General features: G+C 49.3%; 2 protein-coding genes across 2 annotated transcripts; both read right to left on the bottom strand.

Moving 5' to 3' along the window:
• Positions 1-1323: 1323 nt before the first annotated feature.
• Positions 1324-4277, bottom strand: LOC123089507 (cation/H(+) antiporter 15). Its single transcript, XM_044511172.1, has 3 exons — positions 4006-4277; positions 2912-3904; positions 1324-2824 (listed from the first exon to the last, which is right to left on the bottom strand). Exons 1-3 carry the CDS (start codon positions 4207-4209, stop codon positions 1565-1567), a joined length of 2457 nt encoding a protein of 818 aa, XP_044367107.1. The 5' UTR covers positions 4210-4277; the 3' UTR covers positions 1324-1564.
• Positions 4278-19527: 15250 nt separating this feature from the next.
• LOC123093742 (nuclear receptor coactivator 2) lies at positions 19528-21306 on the bottom strand. Its single transcript, XM_044515773.1, has 2 exons — positions 20354-21306; positions 19528-20214 (listed from the first exon to the last, which is right to left on the bottom strand). Exons 1-2 carry the CDS (start codon positions 20996-20998, stop codon positions 19912-19914), a joined length of 948 nt encoding a protein of 315 aa, XP_044371708.1. The 5' UTR covers positions 20999-21306; the 3' UTR covers positions 19528-19911.
• Between the last annotated feature and the right edge of the window lie 2649 nt (positions 21307-23955).

The raw sequence follows: 23955 nt of genomic DNA, 5'->3' as shown, positions 1-23955 counted from the left end.
TTATGGTCATGATGACACTTTATGTAGGGTGTTACCAGTAACGCCCGGCCCTAATGTACTTTAAACCCTCCGTTACGTGGGCTGGCTGGGGTCTTGGCATCCTCTATATAAGCCACCCCCCTCCACTGGCAGAAGGGTTCGCACCCCTGTAACTCTCACACATATAATCCAGTCGACCGCCTCCGGGCTCCGAGACGTAGGGCTATTACTTCCTCCGAGAAGGGCCTGAACTCGTAAAACATTTGTGTGCACAACTACTCCATAGCTAAGATCTTGCCTCTCCATACCTACCCCCCATTCTACTGTCAGACTTAGAACCACGACACACACCTCCCACCCTTCTATGGCCAAAAAACAGAGGAAAGGGGGGGCGTGGATATATATAGGCAAAACTTTAGTCCCGGTTTGTGTCTAAAACCGGGACTAAAGGCCTACCCTTTAGTCCCGGTCCAGACACCAACCGGGACTAAAGGGCAGCAACACCTCTAGTCCCGGTTGGTGTCTGGAACCAGGACTAAAGGTCCAAGTTGAACTGGGACTGATGTCTGCCAAGGACCAGCCGGCGTCCTAGCCGCTTGAACCGAGACTAATGCTCTGATCTGGCCAGGACCACGGCCATGTTTTCTACTAGTGTAGCACCCTCAATGGAAATCACATGGCAGCAAAAGAACTTTACCGTATAATAGATGCCAACTTTACAGGAGGATCAACATCCAATGATAACAATCTAAATCATGTTTTGTCACAGGTAAGATATGTTGTTGATTGTTTGAATGACGCAACTACACAGTCAGAGTATGATCTCCAACAAACAAACAGATATTATTAGAGCCTGGACGATGATATTGAAGGAATATCTGCTTTAGGTAATGATGGACCGCCAATGGATATTTAGGCCATATGTATCAATGGCTCTGCCTGATGATCATCGGCTCATAACTACAACCATCTATATGATGCGCCAATACTATGTATCAGCATTGGGGTCTCTTAAAACACTATGTATCAAAAGTAAGTTTCTATTTACTTATGCTCATTATAAATTTCTTAGAACAATATGTATCAGCATTACAAGATCAATATATGCTATCATCAAGTTATATCATTGTTTCCTTTGTCTAACATCATATAGGAGTATATGCATTAAACTATCACATACACATGCTTTAAAAACCTGGCTGGCCGATGCTTTTTGCGCCATCGGCGCAACGGGTCTCTGGTTTTACAGTTTCATCTCTGAACCGGTGTGCCACTAACGGCTGAGGTGACTGACTACCGTTAGATGTGGATTGGTAAAGAGTCAAGACACGAAACAATCGGTGCTGATATTCTCACCCAACTACTAGTATTTGACAAGTACATGATGTGTGTACCTACGTAGTACTAGACTCGGATCTTACATATGCCCACACAGCAATACAACGGTCGTTAGTTTCTGCATCGTCCTAATCGTACTCGTCTAAGTATACACAAGCTGCATGTTGTCTGTGACGAATTATATACTGTAGCAACCACTATGTTACGTTCTTACATACTGTACGTACGTGCGCCGGCTCTGCAGAGGTCATCGGGGCAGCTGCACAAGCACCCTGTGCTGCTGCATGATGAGCACGGAGCCCATCTCCATGGACGTATTGGACGCCAGGATCTCCGCCACGGCGCCCAGCTCCCGCCCGGCCTCCGCCCACTCGTCCAGCCCGACCAGCAGATCCTTGGGCTGCCGCCCGGCCCGCCCCACGATCACCAGCGAGAACATCCCGGCCATGGCCTCCAGCGTCTCCACCACGTCGGCCGGGCTCTCCACCACCTTCTCCACGTACATGGCCATCTCCGTCGCCGCGTAGTTCTCGTAGAACCTCCACATGAACCGCTCGTCCACCTCCGCGTCGTTGAACGGCCGGCCCAGCCCTTCGCCCTCCGCGGCCGCCGCCGCCCTGGAGGTCGACGACGTCACCGTGTCGTACGTGCTGAGCTTCACGAACCGGAACACTGTGAGCCCGATGTTGGGGTTCTCGGCCAGCCGGGAGGCGACGGAGACGGCCTCGCGGTCGTCGGCCCCGCCCAGGAACACCGCCGCGATGACGTGCCTCACCGCCCTGTCGCTGCACGGGTGCAGCAGCGTGCTGGTGCTCGTGTCCACGCTGGTGGGGACCTGGAAGCTGGCGCCGCTGCTCCTGTAGGGCCGGTCCATCAGGAGGCCCACGGTGCACGGCGCCTTGGCGAGCACGCCCACGTTCAGCTCGCGCCGCTCCTCCAGCCGGCACGCCATCTTGCCGTCGTACCGCTGCTCCCTGTAGCAGGGGAGGAGGAGCAGGGAGGCGCGCGCCTCCCCGGCGCAGCGGCACACGGCGTCCACGTCCCGGGACGCGCTGCTGCACACCACGTCGATCTGCTGCAACGCGATGCCCGTCGACCGCAGGTACAGGTCCACCACCGTGTTCATGTCGTTGATGGCCTCGCGTCCGGCGTCATACTCGTCGATGATTGGCGGCAGGTACGGCGTCGCCGATGACGCCGCCGCGGCCGCCGCAGCGGCACGCTTATGGCCGCCCTCGAACAGGTGGACGACCTGGACCGCGGGCTGCTTGGCCGGCTCCATCACCATCAGCTCCACCAGGCTGAGCAGGGCGGGCATGGAGTGCGCGCTGTTAGAGCAGGTCATCATGCGCAGCTCCGCCTCCTCGCGCAACGACTCCAGGGCCTGGTGCGTCATCGCGTACGCCTCTTTCTCCTTGCGCACGAAAACCGCCGCCGCCGGACCAGCCACCAGGGTGCTTGCGAGGTTGCCGATGATCATCGCGTACAGTGCTTGCTCCGCCCACACCTGCATGCGCCACGGTTTCGTAGTTCATGATCACGTTTTAGACCTTGGCGTTCATGATCTTACTCAAATATGAATATGATTTCGTACCCCTTCTGATTTGGCGAACTGCATGTTCATGGTGTCCACGTGGCCCTTCACGTTGAGCAGCACGCTGAAGCGGAGGGCGTCGCAGAGCGGGATGTTGAGGTACGCGGAGGCCACCGCCGCGCCGATGGCCTTGCCGACGAGGCCGAGCAGCATCATGAGAATGCCGGGCAGGATGATGGCGCCAGACATGGTGTTGAAGTTCATCCGCATCCCAATGGTGGCGAAGTAGAAGGGGATCAGCAATCCGTTAACGGGTGGCACCAGGGCGTCCGCGACGGACCGTGCCGCGGGCCCTTCCCTCGGGAACACCAGCCCTAGAGCGAAGCTGGTGGGCAACCCGTCGAAGCCAAGCTTCTGCGGGAAGTTTCCGACGATCCAGATGGCCGAGATCATGAAGGCCAGGTCGCGTCTCCTCACATGGTGTTGCCCGACGTTGCGCTGGTTCACGCGCGTCACCGCGGGGCGCACCAGCCACAGGGCCAGCCCCACCCCGGTTAGCACCACCAAGCCTTGCGACAAGTCCATGCTGTTCTCCCTCGCCATCCTCGTGGACCGCAGCACGCCGTCGCCGATGACGCATATGATGTTGGTCCCGATGGCCGCGCTCACCAGGAGCCGCCCGTTCTCGGTCACCGTCAGCTTGAGGTCGTCCGCGATCCGCGCCACCGACACGGACGACGTGTTGGTCAGCGCCACCATCAGCGTCGCCGCCAGCATCTCGGGCGTCCTCACCGGCGAGTGCATCATGCTCCCGTACATCCCGCTCGACACGATGGCCGCCAGGAGGAGGCTCGCCGCCACCGTCGCGTACGTGAAGGCCACGCACCGCCGGGCCGTGCTCCGCAGCGACGCGATGTCCGTCTCCAGGCCCACGAGGAACATGTACAGGATGCGCGTCGCCGCGATGTACCCGTTGTACATGTCCTCCACGTTGTCCACGTCGATGTGCACGATCGCGTTGCGGAGCCCCATGCCGCCCACCACCATGCCGGCCTGCACGCCACGCCACGCCAGATATCATACATACATGCCGCACTGCCCATTTTCTCAACCACGCCCCGGACAGAGAAATGAATGTCAGATTGATTGATTACCAGGATCTGCGAGATGGCATTCGGCTGGTTGTACCGGCGGAGCAACGAGTGGAAGAGGTTGGAGACGAGGATGATGGCCAGCGCCTGGATCACGAGGAGGAACAACGTGTCCACCGCGATGCCAGGGACCGGCGTCCACACCAGCGGATCGACGTCCTCCGAGCAAAGGGAGACTCTTCCCATCTTCCTCGCCTCGATCCGCATTAGCTAGTCGGCCGCCGTACTTGGACGGCCCTGCCGCTGCCTAGCTTAGCTCGGCTCCGGCGTGGGCCTCCCTGACGAGTCTCCTTGATTGCATGCGCTCGTGGAGGGAGGTGTAGTGGCTGCGAGAGACCTGGGCTATTTTTGGAGGGACGCCCATGGTTTTCATGGCAGTGGTCGAGGGAGGAAGGCGCCCCGGAATAGGGTTGCGTGTGTGTTGTAAACTTGGCTAAATCTCATTTGCTCACCCATTCGCTCCTGCTTCCAATTTTTATAGAATATCAATCTCATTCGAATTATGATGTGTTGTGTCCTGCTACCTTTTAACAAATTTAGCAATTTATGTTGTCCTTGAACAAATTCCTATGTCTTATTACAGCGCTATACCGTTTGGAGGGGCATCACGCTAAGTTGTTTAGCGCCATTTGGGGTCATTTAGCGCGCTAACACTTTGGCTGCTGTTTGCTATATAGCTGCACTAATTTAAAATTTTGATTTTTAACTAGTTGTCTTATAATATAAGACGTTTTTGCAGTTCAATTGAACTGGAAAAAAAAAACATCTTATATTATGGGACGAAGAGAGTATCAGCTTATCATTGACTTGCTTATGTTGATCCTGTCAATTTGTTGACCACACGTTCATCGTTAATCTGAGGTAAGATGCACTTCCCATCATTGAGCAGGTAAAACTCAAACGTGGTACCAATAAATTGGTACGGTACTTTGGTAATCTAAGGGCATGCGCAATGATGCTATCTTAGGAGGGCACATAAGATAAATTATATTTTGAAGGAGAGAGAAATCATAGAAAAAAAGTATGCTTTCTTTTAATTAAAAAATGGTCTCTTAGCAACAATATATCTCACCTCATATTTGGAAATATCTAGTTACCAGGGATAATATTAAGAAATAACTGATCGTACAACTTTTGTGTTGTCTTCTCTAGATTACATGGTGGGATTAAGATAAACCAATCTTATTGACCACTGTACATGCCCTAATTACTAATTTTCATGAGGTTTTTTACCAAAGCAAAAGTTAAAGAAGTACAAACTCATAGCATTATTTTACTTTACCATTATTTTATACATACGCGTGTTGCGCATGTGGACTTTCACAGGTGGGACTGTGATACTTTAAAGGCAAGGAAAAGCGTATTTCAAAACTAAAGAATAAACCTGAAAAGTTGAAGGTTGGCCCTTTTAGTTCTTGAAACCGTATGCGTGAGAAGGAGGTTCAAGTGCTAATTCAGAAGCTCATGGACCAAAAAGAGATATATTTGGTGTAGCGAGGGAGAGCAAACTGGCACTATTGCGGAATAGCCTACCAGCGGCACGCGCAAATTGCCCAACAATAGTCGGAAAATGTGAATGGAGGCCGAACATCAGGCAGGCCGGAATCCAGGCCGCCCGTCCGTGCTTGGGATCCGAGCTGGCCCTGTATTCACGCATGCTGCCCCATCGTAGAGCCTTTCCAGCGCGTGTATTCCGGGCTAGCGATAGGGACAGAATCTAGCTTGTAGTACATGTCCAACAGTTGTTCTATGGTGGTGATCACCCAATGCCCCATACCAGCATGTGCTGCCCAACTGACCAAGCTCACGTGATGTCAGTCTGTCACCCTGGCCACTGGAGGATATTGAGCATGCATGTGAGTACGTGACTACTCCAAAGACTAAATTTTGTTAGAGCACCGCTAGAGAGATGAAGTAATTATAGTCAGCATTAACATAATCGCACGCCCAATAACAATGAAGTAGGTAATCCGTTCCATCAGGACAAGTACCACGGTATGGTAACCAGAAAATACACATCCATTAATATATACCATTTCACATAATACATAATTAGGACCTAGTTAATTTAATCTCACAGGAAACATACCACTTCTGCAGATAAGTGAAAACAAGTAAACATCTAGTACATACAGGCATGCCCCTGGACAAATCCAAATGTTTACAAAATGCATCTAGGAATTCAGCATCAATCATGAAACATTACCAGTAAGCAACTGCCAAATTCCAAAAGCAGCAACGTACATACAGGCATGGAGAACCTTGCCTTGCAAATTATCCATTGCATAAAGCTTATTTGTTCTACTCCTCGATCTCTTGCGCGTCCATGTAAGCCTTCTTCATATCTTCAATTATTGCATCATTCGTGCTGCCAACAAAGAAAAGCACATGGTGAATATCAAAAATTTGAGATTAATGTGGTTTCTATCAAGCCAATGTCATCTACTCAACAATGAAACAAGCAGCTTGCGCACTAGAGAACAAAATGTAATACAAAAATAACTCAGGCTCTTTCAATCATGATTATCAAAAAGTAAAATAAATTGTGGTCAGCAATAATAGCATAAATACTCTTTTCAAGATTTCTGAAGTGTACTAATCACCAAACATGTTTCAACAAGATCATAATTATTAGTTTGGATTATAAGATGAAACCTACAATAGAGTTGGCTCCATAAAATTCCAACAAATGTGCAGACCAGAAAAGGATTGACCATTTCAAAATCATACATGAATCAGGTTCCTGCTGTCAAGAGAGTATCATATGAAACAGCAACAGTTGTCAATAGGACAGCTTCAATAGACAGAACTGTGCCGTATGAATTACTAAGAATAAAAGGAAGCTCTTGATAACAATGGAATTTTCAGCGACTAAATAGTATAGGAGCCATTGTTGTAGTAAATCACAAAGAACTACAGAGACATCGTTAAGAATTTGACAAAAATACATGGTCCATCCACTCAGCGCAAACTTGGAACACACCGGCTTCAGGGGGGAATCCACCACTTTGCCCACCACTTCCAAGCTCAGCAGCGTTGCAAATTTCAGCTTCGATGATACTAAGAGAAGCCCCTGACTCCATCCGACTGGAAGATTTGGGGCCCTTCATTACATGTATGGTCCACCTTGCCGCGCTTCGGCAAACTCATCCACGGGGGACAGCCGCTGATGGATTGGGAGGAAGAAGATGAATCAGTGGTAACATATATTTGTTTGCCCATTTATAATATGCTTTGACAGTTCAGTAAACATCATACGACATTTTCTTCGCAAAAAGAACATCATAGCATATTTATGATAGAAAAATAGAAAAGAATATAATTGTTTCAAAACCATAACACATAATGCATCCTACTTTTTCTCAATGTTGGCACTAAACGGCAGAATCAGTGTCATTTAACCAATTTGCATCAAAAAACATGATACGAAAAAAAAACAATTGCACAGCAGGGCCTAATATTTCAGTAATTGTCAAGTATAGCATGGCTGATTTAATGGAGAAATATGAGATGCCCATCGATTTTTCCAGATTGAATACAGATCCCAAAATCACCTGCAGCAACTAAAAATCCGACACAAATAATAATGATGCGGGGTGTTGACAAATCCCATAACTGAAATACCAACCAAAACAAAAATCTCCAGCTCTCACCACAGGATTTCCATACTGAAAATCAATCTATACACAACAACAATAGCTTTCTTCACACTGAAACTAGATGTGATGGTTCGTTCCGGCCAAGAAGTTTGTATCTCAAACAGGCGCATCTACCATTATCCGGGAAAACAAACGACTTAAAATGGTACATGAGAGATTTTTAGATCCGTAATTACCTAATGGTCCAGCCGCTAGTGGCTTCTGAGCAAACCTAAGCAGGCGTCCCCGCACAGATGTGTGCCCTCGCTGCCGCGGCCCAGCTGGGTATCGGCGATGCTCATGAAATCCCGCGACTCCACGGGGAATACATCAGGAATCGGCTCTGACGTCCCAAACATGGATCCTGCAGAAAAGTTGGTGGTGAGGCACTGAACTCAAATCCAAAGAATAGGATGCGGATCTAAACACGGCCATGACCGCCGGGCCATAAGAAGACGCACCCGTGGCACCTCAACACCAAAGGAGCACATCTCGCCGGAGAACAAACCCTGGCGCCGTCAAGGTTGGGGGAAAAGAGACCCAACGGCAGAGCCGGCGTGTGGAGACGAATTGCCCACGACCACCGGGTACGTGGTGTCAGATCCCAACATGGATCTACAGCTCGAACTGACTCCCGATGTGGAGTACCCTCGATCAGTGGGGAATTTATCTACTATAACTACTAAAACTAAGAACAGAAGGGAAAGTAGCTAGGTATTTCTGATATGATTTTTCATTACTCCGCACGCGGCTGGGCGTGGGTTTATATAGTCACTTACAACTGAAAGTTACAGCACCGACAGTTACAGTAAACAGTAAAGGAGCAGCCACGGGTAGAAAGCTACAGGGTCTGTCAGAGCTGTTGGATCAGGCAAGATCGCGCTAGCCGTTGGATCTCCCATATGACTGAAGCGATATCTGAACTTACACTTCGTCAGTTAACTTGGAATCTGACAATACCTCCCCGTGAAGCACACACTTGTCCTCAAGTGTTACTGTCAGGAAACCAAGATTGGATGGTGCTTTTGAAGAATACTGGAAATACTCTTTTGATGAAATTGGCATCTTCCCAGGAGGGCTCCTCGGGTGGCAAGTTTGCCCACTGTATTAACCACTGGGTGACCAAAACGCCATTGCGCGGCAGTGATCGAGTTTCCAGTACGTGTACAGGCTCTGTTCTGATTCTCCCATCAGCTCCAATCAGTGGCAGTTCTTGCGCAGGAACAGCATGGGTTCCCTTGTGTGCCTTCAATTGGCTCACGTGAAACACAGGATGAATAGTGATTTGGGGGGGTAGCAACCTGTATGAGCAGTTCCCAATTTTTTCCATCACTCGGAATGGCCCACAGAACTTGGTTGTGAGTTTAATGACTTGCCTGAGTCCAAAAGAAGCCATTCTATACGGTTGCATTCGTAAGTAGACCATGCCCCCCACTTTGAATTTTCTCTCAGATCTGTTGATATCAGCATATTTCTTCATCCTCTCTTGGGCTTGTTGTAAGTTGTGCTTGAGCTGGCGCAGGGTGTTCTGTTTGTCACTTAGGAAATCTTTTGCTTGAGCATCAGACGGGCCGGGGATAGCCACTTCACTGATCATAGGTGGATCATAGCCATAGAGAGCTTTGAATGGTGTTTCTCTTGTTGCAGTATGGTAAGAGGTGTTATACCACCATTCAGCTAGTGGAAGCCAGGCTGCCCATTTCTTTGGTTCTTGAAATGCCATACATCGTAAGTATGACTCGAGACATTGATTCACCCTTTCCGATTGCCCATCTGTTTGGGGGTGATGTGCAGTGCTCATCTTCAACTCAATTTTCATAGCTTTAAAGATTCCTTGCCACATATTGCTTGTAAAAATTCTGTCCCGATCAGTGATAATGCTGACAGGAGTTCCATGTAACCTGAACACAGTGTCCACAAAGGCTTGTGCCACAGTGTGAACAGTATATGGGTGTGATAATGCTATGAAGTGAGCATATTTGGTGTACCTGCCCACTACCACCAGAATAACTTCCTTCCCTTGGGATTTGGGCAATCCTTCAATAAAGTCCATTGTGATATCTGTCCAAGCTTGTGTTGGGAGAGGCAGTGGCTCTAATAGGCCTGGGTAGTGGCAGTGTTCTGCCTTTGGCTCGTTGGCATATTGCACATTCAGAAATGAATTTATGGACCTCCTTTTTCATTCCAGGCCAGTAGAATATCCTTTTTATCCTCTGATAGTTAGCCACCATACCAGAGTGACCACCTATAGCAGATGTGTGGAATGAATTGATAATTTGCTGCCTGACATGATCCTCTTTGCCAATATAAATTCTCCCTTTGTATCTCAATATTCCTCCTGATAAGGTGTATTCGGAATTTGGATCAGGTGCAATAGTGAGTTGTTGCAGGAGTTGTTTGCAATGGTCATCTTGCTCATAGCTCTTTTCCACCGCCTCAATCCAAAGGGGGGTGAAAGTTGTAATTGCCATGAGTGAATTATCCTTACTACTCAGGGCATCCGCAACTTTGTTTTCTCTCCCTTTCTTGTATTCTATGGAATAGTTAAATTCCAAGAGTTTGAGTAATAGTTTGTGCTGGAGTCCCTCGGAAACTTTCTGCTCAGTAATGAACTTGAGGCTTTTCTGATCAGTCTTGATAATTAATTCCATGCCATGGAAGTAGTGTCTCCACTTCTTTAAGGCCTCCAGAATTGCTAGAGCTTCCTTCTCATAAGTAGACATAGCAGCGGCTTTAACTCCCAGAGTTTTGCTGAAATATGCAAGTGGTCTACCACTTTGCATTAGCACTGCTCCTATTCCCTGCCCACTTGCATCGGTTTCTAAGACAAACTTGTCTTTGAAATTAGGAAGTGCCAAGACTGGTCCAGAAGTCAGTTTGTGTTTAAGCATGTTAAATGCTGTTGTTTGCTCTTCGGTCCAGTTGAAAGAGTTCTTTTTTAGCATATCATGTAATGGCCTACATATGAGACCAAAGTTGGGCACAAACCTTCTGTAATAACCACCATTCCCAAAAAACTCCTCAGCTGTGTGATGGTTTTTGGCAAGGGCCAGGTCTTGACAGTGAGAATTTTATTTGGGTCTGTGGCAACTCCTTCTGAAGATATTATATGGCCCAAGTATTCCACCTGGGGGGCAGCAAATACACACTTGCTCATCTTAGCATAAAGTTGCTGCTCTCTGAGAATTTGAAGTGTTTCTCTGAGGTGTTGGATATGCTCTTTGAGAGTTTTGCTGTAGACTAATATATCATCAAAGAATACCAAGATAAATTTCCTGATGTGCCTTTTGAAAATGAAATTCATGAGTGCCTGAAAGGTTGCTGGTGCATTTGTTAAGCCAAAAGGCATAACCAAGTACTCAAAATGGCCCAGGTAAGTAGTGAAAGCAGTTTTATGGATATCTTCATTCCTCATCCTTATTTGGTAATATCCAGATCTCAGATCCAACTTTGTGAAAAAACTGGCCCCATGCAGCTCATCTAGCAAGTCTTCAATAATGGGTATTGGAAATTTATTCTTGGTGGTCTGGTCATTTAATTTTCTAAAATCAGTGCATAACCTCCAGGTGCCATCTTTCTTTTTAACAAGCAGTGCTGGCGCTGCATACGGGCTATCACTAGGTCGGATTATGGAAGCCTCCAGCAATTTCTTAATTTGCTGCTCCATCTCTTCTTTTTGCTGGTGGGGCACTCTGTAGGGTCTAAGATTAGGGGGTTCAGAACCTTGCTTTAGGGGGATTGCATGGTCAAATTCCCTCTCTGGTGGCAACCTTGTAGGTGTCTCAAATACATCCTGAAATTCTTCCAACACTTGTTGTATTTCAGGGTGAACCACAGTGTCAGTGTCAGCTGTTTTAGACATAGGAAATAGAAGGTATCCTTCTGTGATCTTGGATTGAATGGACATCAACTTGGACACTGTAATTGGTGGAATTCCTTTTGCAAATGTGTTGTCTTGGAGTGTGACAGACTTTTGCCTCTTCTAGTTGATGGTCATTAATCTTTCACCGAAGTCCAGAGATATCGAGCTGTGCTCCAACAACCAATCACATCCTAGGATGATATCATATCCCTTGAGAGGGAGGAGTTTGAAATCATTGGCGAACTGATGGTTTTGGATGTTGTAACAAGCAGCAGGTATGTGGGCTCCAGTTTGCAATTTTCCTCCTCCAGCTATGTGTACTGGTTGTAAATTGTTCTTTGTTATGGTGCAGTTTGTTTTGGTTGCGAACGACATGTCAATAAAGGTGTTGGTGCTCCCAGAGTCTACTAGGGCCAAGGCTCTTTTTCCACCAATATTGACCCATAAGGTGAATGTGGCCGCTATGCTTTTTCCTTTGATAGCTTGCATGGAAATGAGCATAAGTTGTTCTTCCTCAGTAGGAGAAGTGGCTGGTTGCTCAGTGTCATTGGGGTTGTCTGTGTTCTGCAATTGCTCTTCCCAGTCAGTTTGTACTTCTTCCTCCGCTGCCAGTAAGTTCAATGTTTTATATTGGGCACATTTATGTCCCAGGAACCATCTTTGTCCACAATATCTGCACTGTCCCGGTTCTTTATATCTAGCCTCTGGTCTAGTCCCAGTTTTATCTGGTAGTTTGTTAGGCACATTTTCTGGCAATCTGGGCTTGGACAGGTAAGTATTATTTGTTGTGCTTCTCTGGGAAAACCCAGAGGTTTGATATCTTTTCCCTTGTGCTACATTAGCTCCCAACTCCATATCTCTAGCAGTCTCCACTGCATCATATAGTGTGGCTGGCTTGAATGGCTTCAGATAATGCTTGATTTCTTACCTTAGTCCATTGATGTAACACTTGACATAGTATTGCTCATTGACGTCAGGATTTTCTTTTTTATAACAAGCCATTTTCTCTTCGAATCTGTCAGTGTATTCTGTGACAGAGCTAGAGCCTTGTCTGATTGAGTTGAAGTTTGCTACTGCCTCATATGAACTGGTGGTTGAGAACCTTTTGCACAGGGCTTTGCAAAAGGAGTCCCAGGTGGGATTGGATTGCAGGATACCTGAATTTCTGAGCCAGGTGTCAGCTTTTCCTATGACGTACATTTGGGCATAGTCAAACTTTGCATTTTCAGGTATGAACACCATGGAGAAATATTTTTCGGTGAGCCTCAACCACTCATGGGGGTTTGAGCCATCAAATCTTGGAAAATCCATTTTTGGTGCTTTAGCAATTGATTTATAGAATTGGGCCTCTTTATCGAATCCGAGAGGCCTGTCCTCTCTGTTGGGAAACCCCCCTCCTCTCTGGTTGTATGCATTTTGAGCAGGTATCTGCTGGTGGTGTTGTGGCTGTTGATATGGGGCAGGCACTTGTTGTTGGAATTGTGGCTGCCGATATGGAGCATGCACTTGTTGTTGGAATTGTGGTTGCTGGGGTGGTGGGGGATAACAAGGTTGGGGCGGGGTATGATGTGGTGGAGGTTGAGGGTGTGTATAAGGAGGTGGTGGCTGATTACAAGGTGGGTAGTTATGTGGTTGGTTGTGTTGCTGATATGGATACTGTGGTTGTCCTTGGGTTGCAGGGTATAGGGATGTTGTGTAGAAATGGTTTGGGTAATTGCTGGGTATTTGGGGTGGGTGTTGTGGGAAAAAGGGTGGGTTATGGGGGTATTGGGATTGTTGGTTCATAGTCCAAGGGGGGTACTGCTCCTGGTATGCATTTGGTGGCGCGTGAGGCATCTGTGGCATGTGGTAAGCCTGAGGTTGCTCCCATTGTGATGTCTCCCGCTCCCAGTATTCAGGCGCTTCCTCCATATGTGCCTGCAACTCCTGTAGTGACTCCAGGGGCTCATACCTGACAGCATCCCTTGTTTGATCTGGTCGTCTTCTCCAGTGTGGTGGCTCTGTGTGCCACAACACCGTTTCTGCCTGATCTGGGTTGGGTTGGGTTTGGGGTTTCTGTCCTGCTTCTGTTTCCCTTCCTCCTTCACCGGTTCTTGGTGGAGTGCTAGGTGTCCGATTTTCCTTCAGCAATGATTCCATTCTTTTCATGGTTTCATTCAGGGCAGTGACTTGCTCTTGCATCCCATCCACCTTGCTACTGATTTCCTCTGTCCTTGCCCCGACTTGATCCAGATTGAGCTTCATGGCGGCCACCTCTTGAGCGTCCGCCTTCTCTTCTTGGGTCTTCGATTTCGCCATCGAACTGCAAGAAAGGTCCGGAATTTTACCACGGAACAGGTCCGGAACCCTTCCTTGTCACAGCCCGCTGCCGCTGCCCGTTGATGCGCCTCCCTTGGCGCACGAACCTGCCTGGATCACGGGATTTTACTGCTGTAACATTGAGCCCAGCAACCGCATCTCAAGCTATAGATCTGCGCCCGAATTTGTCTACCGCCGCCTACGCCTCCACGAACCAGATCACCGCCGCCCGACGCCGCCGAGGATCGATGGCTACTGATACCAATTGTCAGATCCCAACATGGATCTACAGCTCGAACTGACTCCCGATGTGGAGTACCCTCGATCAGTGGGGAATTTATCTACTATAACTACTAAAACTAAGAACAGAAGGGAAAGTAGCTAGGTATTTCTGATATGATTTTTCATTACTCCGCACGCGGCTGGGCGTGGGTTTATATAGTCACTTACAACTGAAAGTTACAGCACCGACAGTTACAGTAAACAGTAAAGGAGCAGCCACGGGTAGAAAGCTACAGGGTCTGTCAGAGCCGTTGGATCAGGCAAGATCGCGCTAGCCGTTGGATCTCCCATATGACTGAAGCGATATCTGAACTTACACTTCGTCAGTTAACTTGGAATCTGACAAGGGGCCAGGGAGATGCTCGCCGGAGAGAAACCAGTGCCGCCGTCGGATTTGAGAGAGAGAGAGAGAGAGACGGAGGGGCAGAGCAGGTGTGCAGCGACGGCTTGTTCACGAGTTAGGGATAAGGTCACGGACATGGGCCAGCCTTTCTGGTGCAGGACACGTCGTCTTTTCTAGGCGTGCGAACAGGTAAAAGAAATGGGTGGAACAGAATACGCCTGTGCGGCAGATAGGCGTATCACGGACTGTATTCTCTTCACTAGGCCTGCCACAACACTGCCACGAATTGACGGGTTCCGAATCCCCAGGCCCAAGCAGACGCACAGGATACCGGCCTGCCTGTAGCGCGGCCACCAAAAGCCCGCACTCAACAATAGTGGGCTTTGTTGTGGAGGGCGTCCACCATTGACCCCACACCGATGCTAATAGGTCATCAATGGTGAGAAGGGCGTCCGCCGCTGCTAGGTGATAGTAGCAATTGCGAGCAGACCAAAGCACCACTGGTAGCGCATCCAGGCCAAAAAATATTGTTGTCGTGGCAGTGTTTGTACACATGACTTGTAAAGAGTGAAATACTCAAATAATTATTAACATAGTTGAACCAATCTTTATCCATTTTCAAAGCAGTCATCTATGCTCTATTTTTGTTCCACTAGAATGCAAACAAAAATAACAATGTATCATTCATCTTAAGAAACTAGCAACCACTTCATTGCCTTATTCCTGTCCTGCTGCCTGTTTCTAAATTAGGTCAAAGACAACCATCATCTGCAAGTCTTGTGGCCATTGTTTCGTAGTGTGATTGACACAGGTATGCTAACCCTCAGTCTCTTTCATGTGAGAAACTCCTCACAGCCGGACTCATTGAAGGATATGCGCCCCTCTTTGTCTGTCTTGTACTAACAGTTGTGACGGGCCCTACTCCAAGGCATACAACGGGATGTTCAGAGCGGAAATCACCTTCAAAGAAGATGTAATTTTTAAGACCCCCTTTGGATTAAAAGCAAAAAAAATAGCAATTAGATATATCCACAGTGTTAGAGAAAAAAGAACAGAATACTAAAATCATACCATGATGTGTGTGACGATGTTTGTCTTAGTCAAATGGTGCACAAAGGGCACCCCCAGGAAGTTCTCGGTGGGTGGTAGGATCTCCCCGAGATTGCTGGTCTCATTCTCTGTAAGCTTCTTCATTCTTGGAGAGAAATTGGGAGAATCAAATGGATCACCCTCAGTAGGGCTGCTGATATAAAAATCCTTAACCCGGGGACCGCTTCCTTCAACTAAAAACATATATACTCTCCTCTGATGAGTTCATCCTGTAATGTACTTCTCCCATCCATCATCGCATACGAGGTCCCTTTCTTGTTCTTTGTGCACTTCAACTTTGAATGAATGCTCCTCGTCATCCTCGAAGAGCACAGTGCCACATCTTGCATCATCGAACTCCATCCTTACGTTGCATGGGATACACTATGCAACAATATAGAAAAATTGCAGTAAATAATTAATGTAAAGACAATAAAAGAAATACAGATATGTTTACAATTGTATGCTAAAGTTAAAGATTATTACTATTGATTCTTTGAATCCCTCCTTCAAGTGGAGCCCGGATGACAATCCAGATAACAAGTTGTTTGCATTGTCAAATTTACAGATTTGGCACACCATCATGTTACGCACATGAATCATTTTACCCCTATAGACATTATCAAAAAACCCATTCACATGTATTAAGAACAACATAATTATAAGTCTTTGCCTCTATACAATCATTATCACAAACACCTATCAAGCAAAAGTCTCCAGGTGCACCCCACGTGCCGGCAGCGCGAAGCCCACCCTCATCCGGTGGTGTGAAACCCTACCCACAGCTGGTGACGCGGACCCCCAACCACATACGGTGGCGCCCTGCCCCGATGCCCCCCCCCCCCCCCCCCACACACACACACACATACACATCCGACGGTGGCGCAAACCCGGCCCCGCCCACATCCGGCGCAACGCAGAATAGCTAGCTAGGAGAAGAAAAGGGGAATACGAGGAAGATGAGAGGGACGGGGCTGGGGCGGCGCTGGACGTAGGTGTCGACGAGATGACCAAGCCAGCAGGCTCTTCACTAGGAAAAGGAGAAGGGGATCTGTGGAAATAAGGGTTTGGGTTGGCCGCCTGCGTTTTTGGTCAAGTGTCAAAGAGGTATTAGCAACCAGTGGCGGGCCGACAAAAAACCCCCAACAGTGAAAAATATTAGCAATGTCGTGTACTCTTAGTTCCCCGCCACTAATGTTTCTTTTTGGACTTTTTGCAAATCATATGGTGTTAGTTTGTTTGAGCTATATTTTGTATTCTATTTTATTGTGGGGTTGTATTTACTGCATAAATATAGTCAGGTCACACTTTTGGGTTGGCTTGCTATTTTTAGCGCATTAAATGAATTTTTAGCCATTAAAATAAGCAAAATGCTTTGGGATTTAAGAAACTATGCAAATGAGGTCCGAAAATTATGAAACTTGGCATAGTGTCATACTGTCATTATATGACCCCTATAGGGTGTCGTAAAAAGTTGAGAACATTATGAAAAAAGTTGATAACTTTATGCACAAGACTGTACAATCTCTCGCGAAGTATCATGGTTTCGACTTCCATATAGAACTCATTTTTTCTCGGGGGTGGTGTCAGCAATATTTGACAATTGTTATCACATGGATCAAGATTTTTCTCAAGTTCGGTAGGAGCACTGCCATAGAGAAGAAAATTTTGTAGTAAATGAATTGGTTAGAATTGCTAGATTTTCACCCCTAGTGCTTTTTGATGAGCCCGCCATCACACCTGTGCTAGTAAGTGACGCTACTTTGATTACCATCTAATAAGGGGTGTTGAAATGTTTTCAAAAATGTGAACCAATCTGTGATTGGATGGTTAGAAGGACAGCTGCTATCCCTAGCCCATTAGGGTTTAAGTTTCCGCGACTACGAAGGCGTATGTGGCGACTTCGTCAATCTCAAGACGAGCTGCTTATATGGTAAGGTGTGCGTGCGTGCATGCAAGTCATAGGGATGAATGTGTGTGCATGTGTATGAGTGTCGTCTATGCCAGGCCGGCCCACTCTGCTCTGGTGGGCTAGCTTCCCCTTGTTGTACACTCCCAGCCCATCCCGGCCCTCCTTCCCCTTGTTGGGTCTGCATAATGTGACGACAGAAGGCCGATTTAGGGTTTTGGCCCAGCCGCAGTCATTCTCCAACCTTCGTCCGTGCTTTGCTCCCCGTGCGGCAGGCGGCTGGCTGGCCGGCGGCAACTACGGCGGCGGGCGACCGGACGACGTACACGCAGGTTAGTGTTGCTCCGTCACAACGGGATCGGAACTCAGGTTCTCGTCCCGAGAGAAACTCTGGCCCATCGCCCGCGGCCGCGAAGAATGCCGCCATTTTGGTATCCCCTTCATGTCATTGGCGTGTATCCATCCATGGCGTCTGAATAGATTTGCGTGTTTAGATCTGAAGGAACGCCGTGCTGGAACTCCTGCTGCAGAGAGTGCTCCTTCTTGGCGGCAGACTTGAAATTCTTTGTGAAGTTTTCCGTGCCCTGCTACATCTTCAGTGTTAGAGAATGTCCATGATCATGCCAAGAAATTATTTGACCTGTCTATTAGTAGTAGCTTCAGTGAGAATTTTGGGTTAAAATAAAATGATAGGCTGTTTCAGCCATGACCCTTTTTTTTATCCCTGAGAACAGCCTGCAGATAGCTAGCTAGTGTTCAATGTGAATCTAGAAATCTTGTTTATTTAGATGCCACCACACCAAGAGGTTCGGTTCAAACTGGCTCCAAGCAAGCATTACATTGCTAGGAAGAACCTTGTCCTGTGTACTTGCTTCGTTGCCTGGGCTATCAGCAGATGCTAGTGTAGTTCCAGACTGTTAATTGACTGCCGTGCCATGCCACTTTCAGGAAGTTTCTCATTATAGTTGGTAGTATTTTCTAGGCGGGAGGTGTTGTTTTATATGCTTATGGCAGTGCTAAAGGACATGCAATTATTTTGTATTAGGCATATCTTTGCCTAATGTATGTTTGCAACGTGTCGTTTCAGTTCAAGAGTAATGAACTAACGATTGGTGGTGTGTAACATATGAAGTCCGAATTTGTCACTTAGATGCATGCCTTTGTTAACTAAACTCCTCCAAAAACAGTTTCTTTGCTCATTTGGGGTGAAGAGCCGGAGCCTTCTCGTTTTTCTCAATTTACAGGAAAATGACCTGCAGATAGTTGGTGTTTAATGTGAATGTAGAATCTTGTTTATTTAGATACCATTGCATCACGAGGTTTGTTACAGTTCTGTACCTGCTTCTTTGCTCATTGTAGAATCTTGTTTATTTAGATACTGAAACATGGTTGAAGCATTACATTGCTTGGAAGAACTTTTTCCTGTACCTGCTTTGTTACAGTTCAGACATTAACGGCTGTGGCATGCCTATTTTTAGGAAGTTCTTAGTAGTTTGAATTTTCCCAAGTGGGAGGTGTTGTGCTATGTTCCTATGGCTGTGCTAAAGGGCATACAATTAGTGGGTATTTAACATATCTTGCCCTTATAGTATATCTGTTACATGGTGTTTTCAGTTCAGTGCAGTGATTGGAGGCAAGTAACTGACGAAGTCTGAATTTGTAACTTAGACATACAATTATGGTTATTTAGCCTATCGTAGCCTTATGCTATGTTTATTAAATGGTGTTTTAGTTCAGGGTAATGATTGGAGGGAAGTAACTGAGGAGACTACATTTTGTGACTTGGACACATGCTTTTGCTGAAGAAACCCCCTTTACTAAAACAGTCTCTTTAGGAAAAGTTTATTATGTGGGAACATTTTTGCAACAAATTGCATGGATATTGTACACCTTTTTAGGAAATTGTACACCTTTTTCAAGTGACAAGTTTCTAAGAAGGCGGACTAAGAACACTTTGAGTTTACTTCAGAAACCTTTTGTTTTGATAAGAACATTTTGTTTCAGAAATCTTTGTTTGTTCTTCACTTAAATTACTCTTTTGAGTGGATATTCATTTCAGTTACTTATTATATCCCACTAGGTACTGATAACTTGAGATAAGTAGTTCCTAGTAAACCTGTCATATTGATTGATGCCGGTTTTCACTGCAGATCTGCTAAAGGAGAGCAACATGGCAACACTTAAAGATGTGGCAACACGGAAGCCTATTCTAGCGACAATCCGCCTCCTAGTTCCTGCTGGAGCTGCGCGCCCCGCACCGCCTGTCGGGCCAGCTCTGGGTTTCTACAGGCTCAATCTGATGGCCTTCTGCAAGGATTTCAACGCCAGGACACAGAAGTACAAGGCGGAGACTCCGATGCAAGTCACGCTGACCGCCTACAAGGACAATGTGGGAATCTGCTACTGAAGGTCTGAAGCAAGCAACCACACGAGCTCCGATCAACGTCAGCTTCAGAGAGGGACGGCACGGCGGCGAGGTTCCTTTCTTTCAGCTCGTGGCGGAAGCCATGGACGGGTGAGCGGCCGGGAACCCGGTGTAGCTCATGGCATCGTCGTCCTCGGGCCCGGCGCCGTCGTCCGTGTCCCACAGGAAGGCGGCCTGCGCGGCGAGGACGTGGCTGTTGTGCGGGTCGGCCCTGGCCGCCCGGTCGAAGTAGCTGGACGCGCGCTCCTCGTCGCCGTGCACCTCCCACACCAGCCTCGCGTACTCCGACAGCAGCTCGCCGTCGTCGGGGTCCGCCAGGATCGCGCGGGAGTAGTACTCCTCCGCCCTCCGCCGATCCCCTTTCACCTGCAACATTCCGATCATCGCGTCGGCCGGCGCCTTTGTTAGAACATTCATCTCCGGATCTGAGTTCTGAACTGCAGTCGCCGGCCGCGGCGGCAATGGCGGCGCCGGAGCAGAGCGGCGAGGGTGGTACTGTACGTACCTGGTTGAGGAACTGCGCGTAGTTCCTGAGGAAGAGGCCGTTGCAGGGGTCCTCGCCGATGAGCCTCTTGTAGTGGATCTCGATGCCGGAGCGGTCCCCTCCCCCGCCGCCGGAGGCCGCCAGGTAGCTGCCCCCGGCGCCGCCGTCGATGCCGCCCCCGCAGTCGGCGCTCAGCAGGCCCGAGCCCAGCCGGTCGATCCCGAGGCCCCTGGCCAGGAACAGCGGGTGCTCCTGCGCGTACGTGCTGCCGAAGCCGAACTGCCCAAAGCTCGTCTCTTGGTCAGCGTCGTCGTCCTCCTCCTCCTCCTCGTCCCTGGCCCCGTCGCGCGCCGTGAACGACTGGATCGTCTCGAGCGCCGGCCTGGAGCGCGGCGGCAGGTGGTGGTGGTCGTCGTCCGCGGGGCCGCCCAGCGCGGCGAGGTTGCCGTCCGAGCACGCGCGGCGCAGGCCGCCGCCGCGGGAGCGGTCGTGGTCCGAGCCCGAGCCGCCGCCACCGCCGGCGGACAGGCTGCAGGAGATGGCCGGCGGGTGGTAGGCGACCGTGGGCGAGGACTCGGCGAAGTGGACGGCCGGGGAGTGGCCGCCGGTCCCGGATGCCGCGTGCAGCGTGCCGAGCACCGGCGTGGACGCGCTCCTGACCAGCATCGCTCCTCGTTCTCGCTGCCGCTGGCACCGGCACGAGCAGCTGGGTTGAGACTACGGCACCGGCGTGGTGTGAATTCAGTTGAGGGTCTTGTGGGCGGTGGGGACTGTTGTTGCTGACACTGGTTGTTGGAGGTTGTTGTAGCGCAGGGCGTCGGTTTTATGGGCGCGGGCGAGATGAATCAGGTGGTGGAGAAGAACGGCGGCTTGGGTTTGGCCTCCTCTGCTCTGCCCGCCATGTGAAGCACGGCCGAGCGCGGGTGTGGGGTGTGGGGTGTGGGCGCGGCGCGGGAACGGACGGTGCGGGTGGCCTCTGGCTCGGCTGGACGGCCTCGCCCACACGTCCCGTCTACCGTCTACCGTCTACGGTGTGGCCGCTCCCTTTCCGGGCCGTGTTGTTTTGCGCTTTTTTACTAGCTGGATACTGGAGACCGGAGAGTGATCCGGCGGAGTGAGGCTCACGTAGCCGTCGTCACGTCTCGCGTGGTGTGTGGCTCTGTGGAGAATCATTCCAGCTATCCTGTGCGTCAGGGAGTGTAGTGGTAGTGTGGTCTCGGGAGCACCTAACGTGTCCCTGGTGCAACGCGTGTCAAGGTGGTTCCGGATGGGAGGTACTACACGAATGGGGGTGTGTGTGGTCGTCGCCGACCCGCAAACCTCCCGCATGGGTTCGGATCACGTTGTCCAAACATCATATGGAAAGCCATCTAATGCGGTCCATTCAACGTGGTCCGCACGTACTTTCTCCCGCAAAATTAAGACAAATTAGGAGGCTTTGCGGGAGTCCCGGTCGCTCTCGTGCCGGCTTCTGACCGCCCTGGTCCACCCAAACCTCTTTTTCCTCGCCCGCACGCGTTCCCGCCTAGCGCTAGCTGCCCGTATTCATGCCACTGTAAAAAGCCCGCTCCATATTGAAGACGGCTCAAGGTGGACGCAACGTTTCGCTGCATCTGCCATTGAAGCGGTGAGTCGGCCGAAGGCGCCGCCTGCTGCACGCTCGGCTGAGCAAGCCTTCTCGTCGCATTCAAACGCCTCCATTAAACCCGCGTGGAAGCCGAGGAACCTAACCCGGCCACATGCCCGTTCACGAGCGGGCCGACATTAAACGCAACGCCAGGCAAGCTCCTCCTGTCTGTCCTCTATTTAAACGAGGCCAAACGTTGCGCAAGAATCGCACCACCAAGTTTGCTCCCCATCTCCTCCTTTCACCATTTTCTTCACCCTTTTATGGCTCCACACGAGCAGGAAGAGCAGTGCTCTGGCATAAAAGTCGGCTGGGGTTCATCACCTGGCCCGACGGAGGAAGTTGCAGCCCCAAGCTGGCGCGTGGTTCAGCACTTCGCCGCTCCAAGCCAGCTCGTGGAGGAGCAGCGAGTTGCTCCAGGACGACACGATGGCAAAGGCATCGTCGCGCCGTGGATGACATCGCGTCGTACTGCGCATCCTATGCCTGCGACCGCGCCATCCGCCGTCAACGTAACCACGCCTTGCCAACAGAGAAAGATGTCGGTTGCACGGAGATCGACGAGTTGGTGGATGTCGCGTCCATCTTGGCAACATCGAGGGAAAGAAGAATATGTTAGGCCGCCGCTGCTTGGATTCCAAAATGGCCATCGCCGGCTTGTACAACCGGTGACATGTCCGGTTTCTTCTTGATCTCAGACCATTGTCAGGCCATCCTGGGCTCCACGAAAGCGGACCCCCTTCCCTTCCGGATGAAGCACCCTCTTTGTCACCTCGATGAGCGGTGCAACCGGACATAGTAAAGATACGAGGGAAGAATATACATCCGGGGCTCCCGTAGTCCATGAGGAAGACAAAGTGATCCTCCGTGGCCGATCATAGACTAGTGTAGTATATCCATGTCGCCGGAGTGGAGCTCCGCGCGCCCGTACGTGCACATAGTTTTATCCTTTTAGTTAAAAACATGTCCAAAATGTAACCATTTTTGTCCGTCTTGTATTAAATATGTCATGTTTATATGAAATCCGCCCATGTTTGCATAAATTTCATCCGATTTGTTGAAAAAGTGTTTGCAATGTATGCGACTATGGTTGGATGGCGGCCTTCGGTATCCGTGTCTGTGGACTGGGCCCCCTTTCCACGGGCGGATGTAGGAGGAAATTTGCGGGTCACTGTTGGAGATGTCTTATGTTGGATTTTGAAAACCATCCCTTTTCCAGTTTTTTAGTCTCCTTTGGCCTGTGGGATTCTATACAAACACATGGAAGAAAAGTTCCGGATTTGAATAAGAATGCATGTGTAAAATGAGGGATTGGCGAACGTGTGAACTTTAGTGCATATAAAGCCATGCATACGTCCAAGTGACCAGTCACACCTTTTTTTTTTGAACAGCAGAAGGGTCCCGAAGGACCCAGTCTTTCATTAGATAAGCATCAAAGCACATTTTACATCAGGATCCAAATGAAACAGGAAATTGCAACTAAGCCCCTGACTTTTACATGGAGGACCCCAAACTGAAAGCAAGAAACGCGATCGGGTCCCTAGCAGCCACCGCCCGGATTGAACCTCGCCGCCGCCGGGGACGAACCACTTGGCGTGACGAAATCGCCATGGCTGCATCAGCTGCACACCACGGCCTCTGAACCGCAGCTAAATCTGCCTTCCATAAGGCACACACGCCGGGAGGAATGGATTCGGCCGCCATTCAGCCAGAAGAAGCAGCGAGCCAGCGGAGACCGGCAGCCAACCAAGGGCGTCGTCGCTCCACCATGGAATCAGCTGCTGATATGCTCGAACACGACCTGCAAGCTTCATGTATCTGCAACACCCCTGCTCCTCATCCACGACCCAAGTGACCTGAAAGAGCAAGCTGCTGCAGAGGGCAATCCTCGATATCTAAGAAGACCTCGGGCTTATTAGGGGAAGAGAGCTCGTGCCAGATCCACTCCCAACTGCCTCCGTCCACCATGGACGACAAGCCTGGGAGGCAGCCGGAG

The sequence above is a fragment of the Triticum aestivum genome, chromosome 4B (genome assembly GCF_018294505.1).
Source record: "Triticum aestivum cultivar Chinese Spring chromosome 4B, IWGSC CS RefSeq v2.1, whole genome shotgun sequence".
In the NCBI taxonomy this organism is placed as follows: domain Eukaryota; kingdom Viridiplantae; phylum Streptophyta; class Magnoliopsida; order Poales; family Poaceae; genus Triticum; species Triticum aestivum.
This window is presented reverse-complemented; position numbering and strand designations above follow the sequence as displayed.

What these genes read in the sequence shown, in the direction of transcription:
- LOC123089507 (XM_044511172.1), bottom strand. Translation starts at nt 4,209, where the DNA reads ATGCGGATCGAGGCGAGGAAGATGGGAAGAGTCTCCCTTTGCTCGGAG. An exon ending in ATGCCATCTCGCAGATCCTG is followed by an intron (nt 3,905 to 4,005) that starts GTAATCAATCAA and finishes CGTGGCGTGCAG; the next exon opens with GCCGGCATGGTGGTGGGCGG. An exon ending in AGTTCGCCAAATCAGAAGGG is followed by an intron (nt 2,825 to 2,911) that starts GTACGAAATCAT and finishes TGGCGCATGCAG; the next exon opens with GTGTGGGCGGAGCAAGCACT.
- LOC123093742 (XM_044515773.1), bottom strand. Translation starts at nt 20,998, where the DNA reads ATGCTGGTCAGGAGCGCGTCCACGCCGGTGCTCGGCACGCTGCACGCG. An exon ending in ACGCGCAGTTCCTCAACCAG is followed by an intron (nt 20,215 to 20,353) that starts GTACGTACAGTA and finishes GGAATGTTGCAG; the next exon opens with GTGAAAGGGGATCGGCGGAG.